The following is a 16,348-nucleotide window of genomic DNA, read 5'->3' on the forward strand; positions in this document are numbered from 1 at the left end:
CTTCCCTTTCTGCCATAAGGGTGGTGTCATCTGCATATCTGTGGTTATTGATATTTCTCCCAGCAATCTTGATTCCAGCTTGTGCTTCTTCCAGCCCAGCGTTTCTCATGATGTACTCTGCATAGAAGTTAAATAAGCAGGGTGACAAATATATAGCCCTGATGTACTCCTTTTCCTATTTGGAACCAGTCTGTTGTTCCATGTCCAGTTCTAACTGTTGCTTCCTGACCTGCATATAGGTTTCTCAAGAGGCAGGTCAGGTGGTCTGGTATTTCCATCTCCTTCAGAATTTTCCACAGTTTATTGTGATCCACACAGTCAAAGGCTTTGGCATTGGCATAGTCAGTAAAGGTCAATGGTACAAGAAAGGCTTCAACAAAAATTGGGTCCCTCCTGATTTCCTCCAAGTGCTCTGTACTCAAGCTTCTAAACTTGCCCAGGGATTCATTCCCTCTCTCTTCTCCCAACCTCTTATGCCAACTGGCTTTTATTTTTCTTCCAGAAAAGAATTATACTGTACATGCTATTATGCTACTCTTCTTTTAAAAAGATATGTGTGTGTATTATTATTTCTTAAGTGGCTCCAGACCTCTCCACAGGGCTTCCTAGGTGGCACTCATGGTAAAGAACCTGCCTGCCAATGCAAGAGACACAAGATTCCTGGATTGGGAGATCCCCTGGAGGAGGGCAGCTCCTCCAGTTTTCTCCAGTTTTCTTAGCTGTTGGAATACCCACTCTAGTATTCTTGCCTGGAAAATCCCATGGACAGAGGAGCCTGGCGGGCTACAGTCCATGGGGTCGAAAAGAGTCAGACACGACTAAAGCAACTTAGCATGCACACATACCTCTCTACCCCACAGATTTTACAATCTGTTTGACCCCTGACCTCTGGATGGTCAGTGAGCGTCCTTGTGCATACACATTTTTGTGATTTGTGCCAGTGTTTCTGCAGGCTAGAGTCTTAGAGCTAGCACTGATGGGTTAAAGGCTACATTAACATTTTTGATGGCACTGGCAAATTGCCCTCTATCAAGTTAAACCTCCAGCAATAATGCAGGAACTGTCTTTCCCCACACCTTCTAGGGGCCATGCAGAAAAGGGTGGCTGTGTGTATAACGGACGCTGGTGGGGCCCAGCCCTGTCCCTCAGCACTCCCAGGCCAGTGTCCCCCAAGCACTTGAGACAGCACGGAGGCTTTCTTTTGGCCTGAGCCCAGGGTAAGGCAGGGCTTGTGCAGTTTGGTTGGGAGCCATGAGATGCGAGGGAATCTAAGAATCACTCATGACTCAACACTCAGCATTACAGAGGACACAGGAAGTGAGGCTTCAAGTCTGGGGTCAGAAGAGTGATGCCTGCTGGAATTTCAGACAGAACTAGAGATACACACTCAGGGAAGAAAAGGATACAGGAAGGCCAGAGAAAGGTCTGGAGAGAAAAAGTAATCGCTTTCTGCCCTTGGCACCGAGTCAGCCTGTTCCTGACACAGAAGCGTGAGCCCAAGCCAGTGCCTGTCCCCAGAGCCTGTCGCCAGCAGGTGGCGCCCTCCCCTAGTCAGGGGGACGCGTCGGACGACAGCACCTGCTGCGCGCGCTCCGCTCACTCCCCTCTGGCCCAGAGTTCACTTCCTCACACCACAGCTGTGAGAAGCGAGTTCTAGTTCAGTTTCCACCACCAAATCACTGTGCTTTTCTGTCTCTCCAAGCCTCAGTTTTCTTAGCTGTTTTGAAAAAGATGAAGGAAAGGAAGAGAAAGCTGGGCAATAGCTAACATGTGCGCAGAGCGTTTTAGTTTATGAAGGACCTTACCTGATTGGTGTTCACTTTATCCCTTTTCTTACAGATGAGAAAAATAAGTCTTAGGTTAAATGATCTGCCCAAGTTCACCCTGCTGGTCAGCTAGGACTTTCTTGGCAAATCCCATGCTCCTTCAACATCAGAAGGCTCTAGGAGAGAATCTTCTAGAAGATAAAAATTAATATAATACTTGAAAGCTTTGAACAAATAGACATAGACAACTGATGGAGAGTTTAGAGTTGAATTGTAGGTAATTACCATATGTGATTATGCCTAGCCACTGTTAACGGAGAAGGCAATGGCACCCCACTCCAGTACTCTTGCCTGGAAAATCCCATGGACGGAGGGCCTGGTGGGCTGCAGTCCATGGGGTAGCGAAGAGTTGGACATGACTGAGCGACTTCACTTTTCACTATATGTGAGGGCTTCCCTGTGGCAACAAAACAAACCAAAAATGACAAATATTAAGGAAAAAACAAAAAGTTTGCAGGAACTGAAAAGGTCCATTGTAAATAGCATTTAAGTAATCATAATAAATACTAATTCTGATTTAACCAGTGTTGAGATCTGACTAGTTTAGGAGGTTGGAAAAGAGAACAGGACAGGTATATGTGAAGAGTGTCTTTCATAGGGTGGAATCAAGAGATAATGCCTAAACAGGAGCAAGAAATTGCAACATAGCATCTTATTAGATACACAGAAGTAAATAGGCAATAACCAAAGATCAAAAGGGTTGAAAGTGATGGCTTCTAGAGAGGGGAAAGCATGAGAGAAACGTATTTTGTAAGAAATCTTATAGAATGATTTGGCTCTAATTCATATTGTAATTCTACACTTGTATAGATTTAATAATATTTTTCAAAAGAAATAAAAGGAAATTGCCCACATTCATCCACATCTGAAGTGGTGGAGGTGGGATCTGAATCCCAGCAGGTGTCTGAGCTGGTGTCATCACCACAGGCAATACCACCTAAAAAGTATCTCCATCTCATCACTGTAAAGAGCCCGCAAATGATCTAAACAGGAACCCAGCAGCTGACATACAACAGATGCTTAGAAAAGGGAAATTATTTTCTTTATTCTACGGAGACAGCCACAGCTGGACACATCCAGTGAGAGAGTAAGGGGGTCCTGCCCTGAGTCCAGACCTAAGGGCCCTGGTGCTTGGAAGCAACTTTCTCTAATCTTCCTAAGTTTCTCCTTAGTGCTTGGGACCAACTGGGGCCAGTTATGCATCTGGATGGGGCTCCCCAATGTCCAGATTCTCCCCTTCAGAGAAATTTATAGCATTCTACATCACCTGGCAGTGGGGCTGACCAGACACCCCAGGAGGCTCCTGGATGCTGCAGGGTCACCCCAGGGCCTCGTGGTCAGGCCCCACTCCAGAAGCATGCATGCTGCAGGGTCACCCCAGGGCCTCGTGGCCAGGCCCCACTCCAGGAGCATGCACTCCTTTGTTCATAGGATTGTGTGAGAGTGGGCTGCCAGAATGATGCTGAGACTAGATGTTGAATGAAGTCAACTTGTTTGTATTGATAAGGGACCCTGCAAAAACTTTTGCCCAGGGTTCCTGACACCTAGAGGCAGCCATGCTCTCAGGTCCTGTCATATCAACCCCTTCCTTTCCCATCGTATAGACTTTGCCTAATAGCTGTAATTGTAAGTCTCAAAGCACCTAACTGAAGAGTGAGATACTTTGTTGGGTATTTGGATGATTCCTTTGTTACTGGCTGTCATCCATTCCTTGATCAAGTATTGATTGAGCACCTACTGTGTGCTACGGCTGGGAACAGCTTGTGGAACAAGACACATTCCTGCTCTCCCAGAGCCCACAGGCTGGAGAGGGGCAGGGAGGCATGGGGTGCAGCTCAGCAATCGTGGTGCTAGGGCAGGGGCTGTGTGAGCGCAGGGAAGGGGGCTGCGTGTGCTTTTTTTTCCCCTTGGCTTCTTTGGCTGTGCCACATGGTATGTGGGATCTTAGTTTCCAAATCAGAGACTCCTGCATTGGAAGGGGGGAGTCTTAACCACTGGACCACCAGGGAAATTCCCCGAACATGATTTTGAATGGGACCTCAGAGGGGGGCTGCCAAGGGAACTGTGGTTTGGGATGAGGGATAGACTAGAAACTTCTTCCAAGTGCTCTCCCCGCCTAAGGTTATGTGATGCCCCAATCCAGATCTCTCCATGGTTTCAGGTGACAGTGAGCTCGTGTCTCTCTCAGCCTGCACAGGGCCTCACAGTTGCCAGTTCTGAAGGGATCATCTAATCAACTTTTCATCGTCCAGTTGAGAAAACAGGCCCACAGAGAAGCATCTCACCACGAGAGTCAGAGTCAGGAGGAGACTTTGGATATCTGGCCTCCCAGTCCTGGGCTTCTTCCCCCTTAACTCAAGTCTGGGCAGGGCCTGAGCCCATTTAAATGAAATTTCCCGCTTTTATAAGAAGACCACTCCACCATCAGCAGGTGTCACAACATTGCTGACCTCCCCAGTTCGGGATTCAACAGCTCTCCAGTAAAGAAAAGCTCCTGAGAGTCTACCAGAAGTAAGTCTCCCTGGGAACAAGCCCCACAGTGAGTCCCAGTCTAATGGTGGAGGGGCGTGCACAGGACAAACGCGATAGTCCCGGATAGACCGCCAGCGTGTTCCCTCCTGCAAGTCTGGCTCGGCGAATGGAAACCGGAGCGGATCACTACCGTCTCCAACGCCCGTGCGCAGAGGCCGGGGGTCCGTGCGAAGAGAGGCGGCGCGGGCCGGACCCCGCAAGCCTCTGGCCCGCGCCCCTCCAGGCCCTGCCGGGTCTCGGCCCGCGCGCTCCCCAGTCCGGCCCTCCCCTCCCCTCCCCCACTCCTCGCTTCTCCCCTCCCTTCCCCTCCCTCCCCTCCCCCTCTGCCTCCCTCCCCGCCCCCTCCCTCCTCTGCCCTCCCTTCCCCTCCCCCTCCCCGTCCCGGCGCGCGCGGGGAGGCGCGGGCGCGCGCACGCAGGAGGTCGGGGGCGCGCGGCCGCCGGGGGCGCGCACGGGCCGCGCTCTGCCCTAATGCGGCGGCGGGAGGCGAGCGGCGCTGCGGGGGACGACAGGCAAGCGGCGGCGCGGGCGGCGGACAGCGCCGACTGCACCCGGGGCCGGAGCCCCAGCCCTTGCAGGTAGGCACGCGCGGACACCGGAGACGAGCTGCGGGTGGAACGGATTCGTGGAGGCCCGTCCAGCGCCGTCCCCTTGCTCCCGCCCTTCTCTGCCTGTCTCCATCTCTCACCCGAACCCATCCCCTCCTTCCACGCCTCGACCTCTCTCTCCGCGTCGTCACCTGCCCGAGCCCCGAGTCTACACCGGGACCCTGCCCCACCCGGCTCCCCGCCCCAGCCCCCCGCACGCCTTTGCTCTTTGGCCGCCTCCCCGCCCCCTCCCTCCCCTCCGTCTCTTCCCCTGTCCTTCCGTCCCCGCCGCACCCCGAGCTCTCCACTGACCTGTTTACCACCGCACCCCACTTTGTGCGACCCCTTCCCTTCTGTTTTCCCTTCCCTGCACCCCCGCCTCTCTCCTGCCCTTACTGCTCCGGCCGCCGATTCATGCCCCCGTCCCTCCGTGTGCGTCTGTCAGCTCCCTCGCAGTTTCTGTCCCTACCGCGTCCCTTCTGCATACCGGGGCCTAGCCCCTTCCCAGCTGCCTACTGGTGTCCGCCTCCACCCTCTCCAGAACGCCGTCTTCTCCCTCTTGGCTGTTACCTGGCGAGCCCCACATCACCTTCCCCACATGCCCTTCCTGGTGCTGTTTGTAGCCACACAGACTTGTCCCAAGCCCCCTCACCTGCCGCTGGGCCCTCCTTCTCTGCTTGGGGAGGCCTAGGACTCTGAAGGCCCTGTGTACTCACTGTGGCAGAATCCACTTATACCCCTTTCTGCATGTTTGATCCTATTCATGGCTCCGGGGTGGGGAAGGGCAAAGGATGCTGCGTGTTATTAGGCCTCTCTTACATTCCTCTTTAGCCACTGTCTTCCTGTAGCTGTTCAGGTTTGTTTCCTAGAGGGATGGGAGTGGGGGTGGGGGGGAGGAGGTGTTAAGCTTAGGAAAACTAGTAAGGAGGAGAGGCAGAATCCAAAGAAATGGTTTCGCAACCTCTTCCTGGTCTTGAACTGAGCCCTGGGATGCAAAGGCCTGGATGAGGAGCCTCTCTGGAGGGCTGGAAAATTTCGGATTTTAGAAAGGATTCTTTCTCAGTCTCCAAGTCAGCACTTTGGCATCGAGAGCTGTCATGAGTGTGGTCCATGGGCTGGGCTGAGTGGGCAGAGTGCTGAATCACCTAGACTCTGGTCCCCATGGCAGTCCCTCTTGCCTTGAGCTGGGTTCTGTTCCTCATTCCTTACTTGGCATTTGGCAGTGGTGTGTGTGTGTGTCTGTGTGTGTGTTGGGCAGAGATCCCTCCTTCCTCCGTCCAAAGGAGTGGATGACGATGTCCCTTTTCTGCCTGTCTGTCTCCCTGGCACGAGGGCCGGTGTGTATTATCTACCCTCGGAACGTGGATGAGCCCTTGCTGGGCCCTAATCACGGCCCCGGCAAGGGCAGCCACAGGGCCTGGAGACCTGGGTGGGCAGGAAGCGGAGTTCTCGTCTAGAACTGGAGACCGGCAGATTCACAACCCACTGCACTTGAACCATAAGTAAGAGAAGCCCAGGGAAAATGTGTAAAGACCCGGGGGGCTGGTCACGCCAGCTGGAGGAGCAGAGGAAGGAGGCAGACAGGAGCCTGCCCCTCCCCCCTGGTTTGGGGGTGATTGCATTTGGTGGCTTTGCATTGCAGGAAGATTTAAAGAAGATGGGAGTGGGATCTGCTCTGCATCTAATAATTCTACTTTTTGTCCTGACAGAACTGGCACTTCGGAGGGAGTAATTTCTTCCTCTAGCATTTAGATTCAGCTGAAGGGGTGTGTGTGTGTGTGTGTGTGTGTGTGTGTGCGCGCGTGCGCGCATGCGTGAGTATAGAAAGAAAGAGAGAGAGCAAATAGAATGAGGATGAATAACACAAATGAGGAAAGAGACTGACTTACACTTAGTCCAGAAGTTGTGTTTGGCACCGCGAACCAGGCAATGGCAGCCCAATTCCTGCCCTGGGGACCTCAGCTAAAATCCCAAGTCTTAAATTGGAGGTTGAGAGCAAATTGCTGGTGGATGCTGCCCCTTCTCTACAAGGCTCCCTCACTTTAGAATAGAGAGTGGACTCCTTCAGCTCATGAGCAGCGTCTCTGAATGGGCAGGCACAGGCTGGGGGACTGGCTGTCCTCTGCTTTGTCGGTCTTCCGTGTCCCTCCCCTCATGAGTGGGGTGAGGTGGTAGCTTCCCCTGGCATCAGCATTCCCAGGGTTCCCAGGTTTTCCTGCTCCAGGGAGGAGGTATCACCTGGAGCCATCTTTGGGAGCTGATTGGATTAAGTTACTGATGTTGAAATGCTTGCTTGGGGCTCAGGTTAAGTGGGGGATTCTGATAATTGTGTATATATCTCCTGGTTCTGTGCAGTGAATCTCACCTCTCATCCCTTGTTTGATATCACAGAGGCTATGGCATGGATAAATTGAGGCACACAGAGTGGGAAGCCAGCCCCCTGCGGAGCCAGAGCAAGACCTGGCCAGCTCCCTGTGGGCTGTGACAGGCTGGGCTTATGGAGTCGGGCTGTATCGGTCAGGGGTACATTGAGGAGGTGGCCGGTGTTTGGGGGTTGGGTTCTCGCTTTGGATATCTGGGGGTGGAGGCACAGAAGATGGTGTTGTTTCTGCAGTGACTGAGAGACAGGGTTCCAAGCCTCCTGTTACTTAGCAGTTGCTGCAGTGTGTTCCCTTCCCCTGGTGCCCCTCTTCTCTAAGATTATCCAAGAGCTGGGGTGTGAGGGTCATCACTTAGTCTTCAGAAAAAGAGTTTCCTAGGAAACTAGAAAGAGAGAGGCAGAGAAGCTCAGTTTCAGTCTGTTTGGCTTGGGAGAAGAGGAGGGAAGGAAGTAAGGGGAATTGAAGGCTGGTTACATACTTACTCATTCAACAAATGCTAGTTAAATCCTACAATGTGCTAGGTGCTGGGATCATAGAGATGGAAAGTAAAACAGGGTCTCTCAGAGCTGCCAGCGTGATGGAAAAGAGAGACGAGTGATCAGACAAATAACACAGATAAGCTTGAGTAAGGACATGGGGCCAGGGATGAGGAACATCTTTCCCTCCTGTGGCATCGGCCCCCTCCGCCGCAGCTGGGAAGAGGGCTGGGTTGGTGTTGTCAGAATGGGGCCCAGGGCTGACTTGGAGGTTGAATGTGAGGAAGAAGGTGGTGCAGGATATTACCAGATCCCTGACTCGAGGGGCAAGAGGTGATGTTCTGCGTGCAGCTGAACCCTGCTGGCTGCTGCTTCAGCCTGGTGGGGGAACCCTGGGACAAGACTGAGGCTCCTCAACTCTCCCATTCTCATTTCTTAAGCACTTGTATTTTAGGGGCAAAGGATGGTCAAAATATGCTTAGAATGTCAGAGTGAGCCAGAGGAAAGAGGCCCAGGATCTGCCCTCAGGGAGCTCCTAACTGATGGAGAGACAGCGAGTACAGATACGTGCTCAGGAGCAAGGTGAGTAAAATTATTGTGAGCTCGACATGGGCGGAAGGGTCTTGGAGTTCTGGGAGGTCACGATCAGGTGGGAGTCATCGGAGAAATTCAGGTAGGAGGGAGGAGGTTGATGGTGACAGAGGGATCCATAGAAGCTACACTCTTGAGCATAGGTTGCCGTGAACATCCATGGCTGAACTGGGAAGGAGCCCAAGGATAAAGACAGCCATCCTCACCTTTCTGAGGAAGCCCCCTCCGGGTACATATCTGCTTTATCTCATTTCATTAGTGTGTCCCGAGCCTTTGAATATATCCTAGGGCATATTGTTGAATGCCCAGCTAAGCTACATGTTGGGCATATAAGTTGAATTGGAGTTACAGAAATGAAAACAGATTTAAGTTCACTACAAGAAATGCTCCACCAGAGGTAGATGGCTTCCTGGCCTTGTAGGAGCATGGCCGAGGGGTCCTGGCGGGCAGGAGGGCCTGGGATGACTGCACCGCCCTGTTTGGATCGACTGCCGCTTTGGCTAGAGCAGCCTCATGTCAGACTTCTGAGCATTTACTCCTAGTGCTCAGCTAGGGCTCAGGCTGCAAGGGCAGATGTTAAATGTGTGCACCCTGGTCCTTGGGGCTTCAGGGAGGGCTCTGGGAGCTAATGACTTTGCTGGGTGCTTGAGGAGGTGCTTCTCACAGCTTTGCTGACCTGGGGCATTAGTCAGACTTTGCCAGCCAGCTTGAGATCTCTTGATCCACCCTCTTTGCTTAGGTTTTGAGACAAGTCGGGAAAAATGAAAGTGGCATAATACGAAAGTGCCACCAAAGTGGTATCGTATAATTAAGTCTTCAGACCCTGGGCAGTGAGGTTTCCAAGGAAGGAGCTATGCCTCAGTATGGCTTATGGAGTCAGGGAGGTGACAGCATTGTGAAGCTGCTCAGCTGTGGCTTCAGACAGACCTTCGGTCAAAGCTTGGTTCTTTCACTTACTGGCTGAGGAGCTTTGGTCTCCCAGTCTGTAGAATGGGACCGTTAATATGAACTTTGCAGAGCTGTGTTAGGGATTACATGTGATAAGGCAGAGAAGACTCCAGCACCCTCCCTGGCCAGCAGTAAATACCAAATGCTAACTGTTCTTTACAGGGGGTGGAAATGGAGCGGAGCCTTGAAAGGTTGGTAGAGTTTTGGTAAGGAAGGGAAGGTGAGAATTTTCTAGATGAGGGAACCCACCAGGGGTATAAGCAAGAACTCTGTGGGATCAGGTTCTCTGGGAAAGAAGTGACGTGCCTACCTGTGCCTGCTCACCCCATTTTCCTGTAGTAGAGCCTTACCGAAGGGACATCGTCATGAACAGCAGGAGGGGCTTGTTTTACTTCCAGCCCCAGCATTCAGTGCAGTTCAGCTCAGTTGCTCAGTCGTGTCCGACTCTTTGCAACCCCATAGACTGCAGCACACCAGGCCTCCCTGTCCATCATGAACTCCAGAGCTTGCTCAAACTCCTGTCCATCGAGTCGGTGATGCCATCATTAACAGAGCCTCAATATGTTTCTCTCTCTAACACTAGAGATTGCTGAAAGTCTCTAGTCCCAGAAGCCCGTGTCTCTGGTATTTATGTCATGGATTAATTTCTTGTCTTGCCTTCCCTCTCCCAAAAGCCATGCCTTGAAAAAGTTGGAGTGCCTGGGGCCTGTTGGGTCATCCCCTCAGGCTGTCACCATCTCCGCTGACTCCACCATCCCCTCTGACCCCGTAGCTCCCCTCCTCTGGGAAGCAGCTGTCTGAGCATCTGCCTTCTTCTTCACCTGCTCCCCCTCACTCTTCCCCTCCCAGACTGGGCCAGCCCCTCCTGAAAGGCCTCCCTGGCAGCCCATCTCCCCAGCATTATGATGCTAATCATGTTGTTAATTTTTCTGAGATGCAGAAGGAAAGCCCCAATCTGTTCTAATGAATTTAATTAGAGAGGGGCTTGGAGGGCTTCAGAACCTCTTACCAGGATCACAATAAACAGAGTTAACGAGATAAACAGCTTGGGAGCAGTGGCTCAAGGGTAGGAAGGGAGGATTTCTGACTAAGTCCTAGAATGAGGAAGCCGTTGGCGGAGTTGGAGGAAGGCTGTGTGAGCTGTTGCCCACCACGTGGGTTCCCTTTTGGGTTCTTTCTGCCTGCCCCACGCAGTCCTATGGACATAGTTGTATATCTAGGTCTGTCCTTGGGTAACAGGAACCTTTGGAGAGGTCTTACTATTCTTACCATCATCACCAAACATTTATTGAACATGTGCTATGTGGGTAGCGGGTACCACACCATCTTCTGGAGCAAAATGGAGGCTCACAAGACCTTGTCTTCACTGTAATGGAGATAAGATATATATATATATATAGATAGAGAGAGAGAGAGAGAGAGAGAGAGAGAGAGAGATTTTTTTTTTCAAATACAAGAAACACTTGCTAATTCCAGACAGTAAATTCTAAAAGGTTGACAGGAGATTATATTGGGCTTGGACAATCTGGAAAAGCCTCTTGCAGGAGGAAATAATTGAGGGGGATCTTGAGACATCAAGATTTGAAGACTTGGTAATCAGAGCTGCTGGAGGACTGCAGATTCAATGGCAGGAATATGCAGGGGTGTTTGAGTCACGATGAATAAATGGCATGGCTTGGGTGGTGGATGCATGTAATTCAGTAGTGAGGGACATATTTGGAGCACTGTACTAAGACATAGTCATAGAGGTCCCTGAGTGCCAGAGTCTACTTTTCTAACCTGATTACCCTGGGGTCTCACTGCTATCCCTCTCTGAGCGCTTAGAATGGTCGACTTGGGGAAGGGCTTAGGACAGGATGATTGTGGCCTTCATGCTGGGCTTACTTTCCTGGATCCAATTTAGACCAACTGGGGTCGGTTGACCAGATGCTAAATTTTGTTCTCAGATCTTGTGACTTTCTGGGATGAGAGTGAATGGCTGGCAGAGCAATTCCAAGGACTTTTCCCCGTGATGAGAGTTCCTTCTTTACTGATGCTGGCCAATTTGCTTTGGCAGTAACACTTTTTTGCAAGAATTCAGTGGAATCTTCCAGTTCCAAGCTCGGTGAATTTCGTAACTCATCTCTTTATATTACTAAGAGTTCTTTGAATGTATGTGTATACAAGTATATGAATGTTTATGTGTGCATGTTGCTTATGTTATTGAAATTGTTTCAACTGGATTCTCATTCTAATGTGATCTTTATTTGCAATACAAAAGTTATTAAACTCTTCTGGGTCTTAATTTCTCCATGTGCATGAGGGAAAGAGCCATCCCTGTGTCCTGTTGTATGTGGATCTGTAAGTTGGTGCTGTGAGAACAGGATTTTAAACACAAGGAGGTCATATAACAATCATTTGGACAAAAAGTAAAATGTTGAGCTGAGATTTTAAGTCAGTTCTCGCTCCCCTTTGGAACCTCTTGACTTGTAAGACCAGTCAGAATTTTATTTGGGGGCACCAACAAAATTATGTTTTTTGTTATTTTCCATAGTCTGTCTGGGCTTATGCATAATTAGTAGTGGGGTGAGTGCACTTCGGTCAGGTATTGGTTGGCCTGCCCATGGATGTCTGTATGAGAAGCATTGTTATAATGCCAGTGTTACAATACCCACTGTGCGATATTTTTCCGCATGTTGAAGGTGACATGTTCTCTGAGGCCACAGGCGGTTTTCCCATGCTGTGACGTAGGAAAGGACAAAAACAGGATCTCTTTCTGTTCGTCATCACACACTGAGTGGAAATGAAGCCTTTGTGACTCATGTTGGAAGCTAAACCAGGGTTGTCTAGCTGTTGCCAGCTCTGAGCTGTGCCTTGGTTTTGTTTTTTTGTGTGTGTTTTTTTTACATGGTGTTCATTGCATCTGCAGTTAGTCTTTGAAGCCTCTATTATGAGCATAGCACACTTCTGGGTGGCAACTTGTTTTGAGAGAATCTTCAACTCATAGAATGTTAGAGATGGTTTCATCTAAGATCATTATTTTATGATCAAAATGTGTAGTTGCTGGCAAAGCTAGGTCTTCCATGTACCAGGACACTGGGAACTTTAAACTCTGCATACGAACCTAGTAATTGTACAAGAGGGTATGTAATTAAGTTCCTTAAAGCATGATCTAAACTAGAAATGCCTTGGTATGTCAGAAAAGAGAGGATACCAATGTAGACTAAAGTCCTTTGGGAAGATTTTGAAGAGATGCAGGGGCTGATCTGGGTCCCCAGAGATGGGTAGGAGATAAAGGAAGGAAATGGGCTAAAGGAGCATAATCAAAGGTTTAGAGGAGGGAAGTGGTCCTCTGGCATTGACTTGGCCAGGCTGGAACAGTGGAAGGTACAGCTGGAGGGGCCAGCTGGGGCCGGACTCCAGAGAGTCCTGAATCTGACTAGAAGTTGGACTTTGTCTTGAAGTTGGTGAGGAGCATTTAGGCTTCTTAGCTGAGCTTGCTCTTGTTCTGAACAAGATTGTGGCATTAGGAGACGTGAGTGACATCCCTGCACAGGCAGTGCTGTCTGGGGAGTGTTTTTTCTGAAGGGTGTCTCTGGCAATGGGGAGGACTGGAACTCTTCCTTGGCAGGCAGGGAGCTTGTTGCTGTCCAGGGTGCTGACCTGCCATCTGAAAGATTTTTCTCCCTAGTGATGCCATGTTAAAAGGTAAAGCCAGGGAATGCTTAGAACCATCCAAGAGGGATCTGGAAAACAGTTCTGGCTAGGACTAGGTAGCATGTGGGTTTTTGGGCACCAAATTGGTTTGCAGCATTTGACTTCACAATCTTTGTGATGAAAGCAAAAGTTTGGGTTAGGAGAACTAGTAATGGCCCTTTTAAGAAGGAGAGACCATGTGTGTGCACATATGCGTGTTAAAATGACCCAGTTTGTAGCCTTGCAAATTTTGCCTTAGAGTGTTTGTGTTTACATGAGACTCCCAGCACATTCAGCACATTGCCTCTTTCATTATGAAAAGGTACTCTTTCTACCCAACATTCTGAAATGTATCTAAAACCTCTCCAGCACACCTGGATAGAACAACAGAAGTCCCCAGAAGACCCTGCTCATTTCTTTAAATGAAAATCTAGATGTTCAATATTTGTGCTGTCCAATAGAGCCTTCTGTGATGGTGGGACTATTCTGTATCTGCATTTTCCAGCGTGGTAACCACGGGCCACACATAGCTGTTGAGCACTTGAAACGTGGCTAATGTGACTGAGAACTGAAATTTTAATTTAATTTAAATATCCCGCACAGCTCTAGTGTGAGAATCTTTGCAGTTTGCCATTTACCTTTGCGTATTTGTCTCTCATGCCCGAATCTGTTTGACTTAGAGCAAAAATGGACGTTTGAATGGGGAGGAGTTTGACCCACTGCTGGAGAAAACCTCATGCTGAATCTGAACTGAAGGTCTGTGCGTGGCTGTGAGTTTTGCCCTTTTTTGTCACAATGAGAACAACCATTTGTGATGCACTGCGGTTTTCCTTTCAAGGGCAGGGAGAAGGCTCCTTGGATTCTGGCTCTAGTCCCAGGGACCTGATCCGAGACTTTCTGGAGCCTCGAATGGGTCAGGAGCTCAGTGTGTATGGCTCTGGACACTTGACTCTGTGGTGGGATGGGGTACAGATTTTGTACTGTTACGTCAGATGTTTGTGGGCATCCAACAGAGAGAAGTTCCTGGTCTTCGTTCATCTTCCTTTCTGACTGTAGGCGTCATTTCATCTTGTTTACCCGGTGTAGTGGATGTGGTCAGTGGTAGAAATACCAGAGGGGAAAATGCTTCAAAATGCCAATCAATAAGCAAGTAATAACAAACTGTCAGAAAACTGGAATAGAAAATTTCCTTTGTGTTGTTATGAGTCTGTGCACAGAGGTCTGTGTAAGCTTATTCTAAATATGTTTGATTTCTTTGCGTCTCCGTCTTAGGCTTTCTGTGTAAAAGTCTAGTTTCCTAAACCAGAGTGTGTGCTTTTTGAAGCCATGCTTTCTAGTTTTCTTACATAGAATCTCAGTTTTCTGATAATAATCCTTAATAAATGCCTGCTTGTGAGTAGCTCTTTGTTAGCCTGCAGCTATGGGTTTGACTCCTAGAAAATGCGTGCGCATGAATACAAATAATATTTCTCAAACCCCTGCTGGGCCTAAGTCTCTGTACTTGGTATTCTGGGCAGTGACAAAGGAGGAGCCAGGGAGGGTTGATCTCAGTCTAACAGGAGAGCAAAGGCCAGCACGTGAGAAAAATTACACACACAAACACACTGATGGAAACAAAGACTGCCGGGCTGCGGGGATGCAGAGCTGGGGGAGGGGCGCGGGGCACTGGCAGGGCTGCCCTGTGTGTGTGTCTCTGGCCTTCTCTTGAGGATTCCCTCCTTCGCGAGGCTTAGCCGGTACCAGCCACCCCGTGCCTGCAGAGACAGAGCTGCCTTTATGGTGGGTTGGGCTGCCCACTGTCTCTCTGAGGCTGGGCTGAGGCGCTGCTGTCCTGAGCTTGCCTCTTCTGTGGTGGAGACGCGCCGATGGGGGGAGGGAGATGCAAGGGGAAGAAACTCCTTTTTCTTGTCACTGAAACGGTGGCAGGGTCCTGCTCTCAGATTCCCTCCTGCTCGCAGAGGGGCTTGCTGGGGCTCCGGTGGCCCTGGTCCGTGGAGCAGCATCATGCAGGCTCAGGTGTGACTCTGCGGGGACAGGAGGTGCAGAGCTGAGTGAGGCGGCTCCCTGCGGTCTCCCCAGCTCTCCTCTCAGGGGTGTGCCCTGCGTGGTGGGGAGCAGGTGGGCTGTATCTCTCAGCAGGGCTGGGAGGGCCTTCTCTGATTGACTCCTAGGACGGAGCCTGCCCTTGCCTGTCCTCCACGCGCCCGTGAGTCCCCGGGGATCTTGTTAAAGTGTGGGGTAGAATCAGTGGGTTTGGACTGGGCCTGAGCGTCTGCATTTCTGACAAGCTCCGGAGTAGGGCTGGTACTACTCGTCAGTAAACCGCACCGACTGGCAGCACCCTGCAAGTGTGTTGTCAACCTGGCAATGAGTTAGCTTCACCTGGAGAGATGTTCAGATGTGCTGATGCTGGGACCCACTTGATGCCGATTAAATCACAGTCTCTAAGAGTTGAACCTCAGCATAGGAGTGTTTCGGTTTCCTCTTGGTGATCTGTAACTTTATTTACTGATTTATTTTTGCCTGTGCTGGGTCTTCGCTGTGCACGGGCGTTTCTCTAGTTGGGGCCGCGGGGGTGTCCCCTTTTTGCAGCGTGTGGTCCTCTCGCTGCGGTGGCCTCTCTCGTGCAGGGCACAGACTCTAGGCACACGGGCTTCGGCGGTTGTGGTGCGTGGGCGCAGTTGCGGTTCCCTGGCTCTAGAGTACAGGCACGTGGGCTCCGCTGCTCTGAGGCATGAGGGAGCTTCTCAGACCAGACATCCAATCCGTGTCCCCTGCCCTGGCAGGTGGATTCTTTACACTGAGCCACCAGGGAAGCCCCTTGTTGATTCTAATGTACAACCCAGGCTGAGAACCACTGGCTCTCTGGATGGGTTTTCTCCTCCTCGGATCTACTTTTCACCTGGCTGTTCCTTTCTTAGCTCAAGAGATGAGCAGTGCCTTGAGGATGCAGAATGTCTTACCCACCAGCCTCGCCCACAGCGGTCCTCAGTCAGCACACGGTGGTCAGCTCGGCTGGCTGTATCATGCTGACCTCTGCTCCCAGCGGCGCACCGCCAGCCGTGAGGCATAGAAGCCTGTGGCCAGCATAGGGCAGGCTGGCGCTGCTCCTGGAGCCAGTCCCAGTGGGCCTCCAGCCCTGCCTTCAGGCCCAGAGCAGACTTACAAGAAGTAGACAGTAAATAGATGATTATTCTAGTATCAGGTGGCAGGAAGGGCACTGGGTTATGGACCTGAAGGGACTAGAACCACTTATTTAACCTTCTTTAGCTTTAAATTTCCCAGTTGTGAAATGGGGATAATAACGCCTACCTAACGGGACTGTTTAAGAA

The 16,348-nt window shown here is 50.6% G+C and overlaps 1 protein-coding gene across 20 annotated transcripts in view; it reads left to right on the plus strand.

Moving 5' to 3' along the window:
- Positions 1 to 4,809: 4,809 nt before the first annotated feature.
- The window catches only part of NFASC (neurofascin), a 201,117-nt gene continuing 189,578 nt past the window's right edge, over positions 4,810 to 16,348 (plus strand). For 18 of the 20 annotated variants that reach the window (XM_024976633.2, XM_024976641.2, XM_024976639.2 and 15 more), the window contains exons 1-2: positions 4,810 to 4,936; positions 8,257 to 8,384. In XM_024976633.2, coding sequence (XP_024832401.1) covers positions 8,266 to 8,384 — 119 coding nt within the window. In that variant the 5' untranslated portion in view covers positions 4,810 to 4,936; positions 8,257 to 8,265. The remainder of the gene's footprint in view (positions 4,937 to 8,256; positions 8,385 to 16,348) is intronic. The other 2 variants (XM_024976652.2, XM_024976634.2) reach the window with 2 other exon arrangements.

The sequence above is a fragment of the Bos taurus genome, chromosome 16 (genome assembly GCF_002263795.3).
Source record: "Bos taurus isolate L1 Dominette 01449 registration number 42190680 breed Hereford chromosome 16, ARS-UCD2.0, whole genome shotgun sequence".
Lineage (NCBI taxonomy): Eukaryota > Metazoa > Chordata > Mammalia > Artiodactyla > Bovidae > Bos > Bos taurus.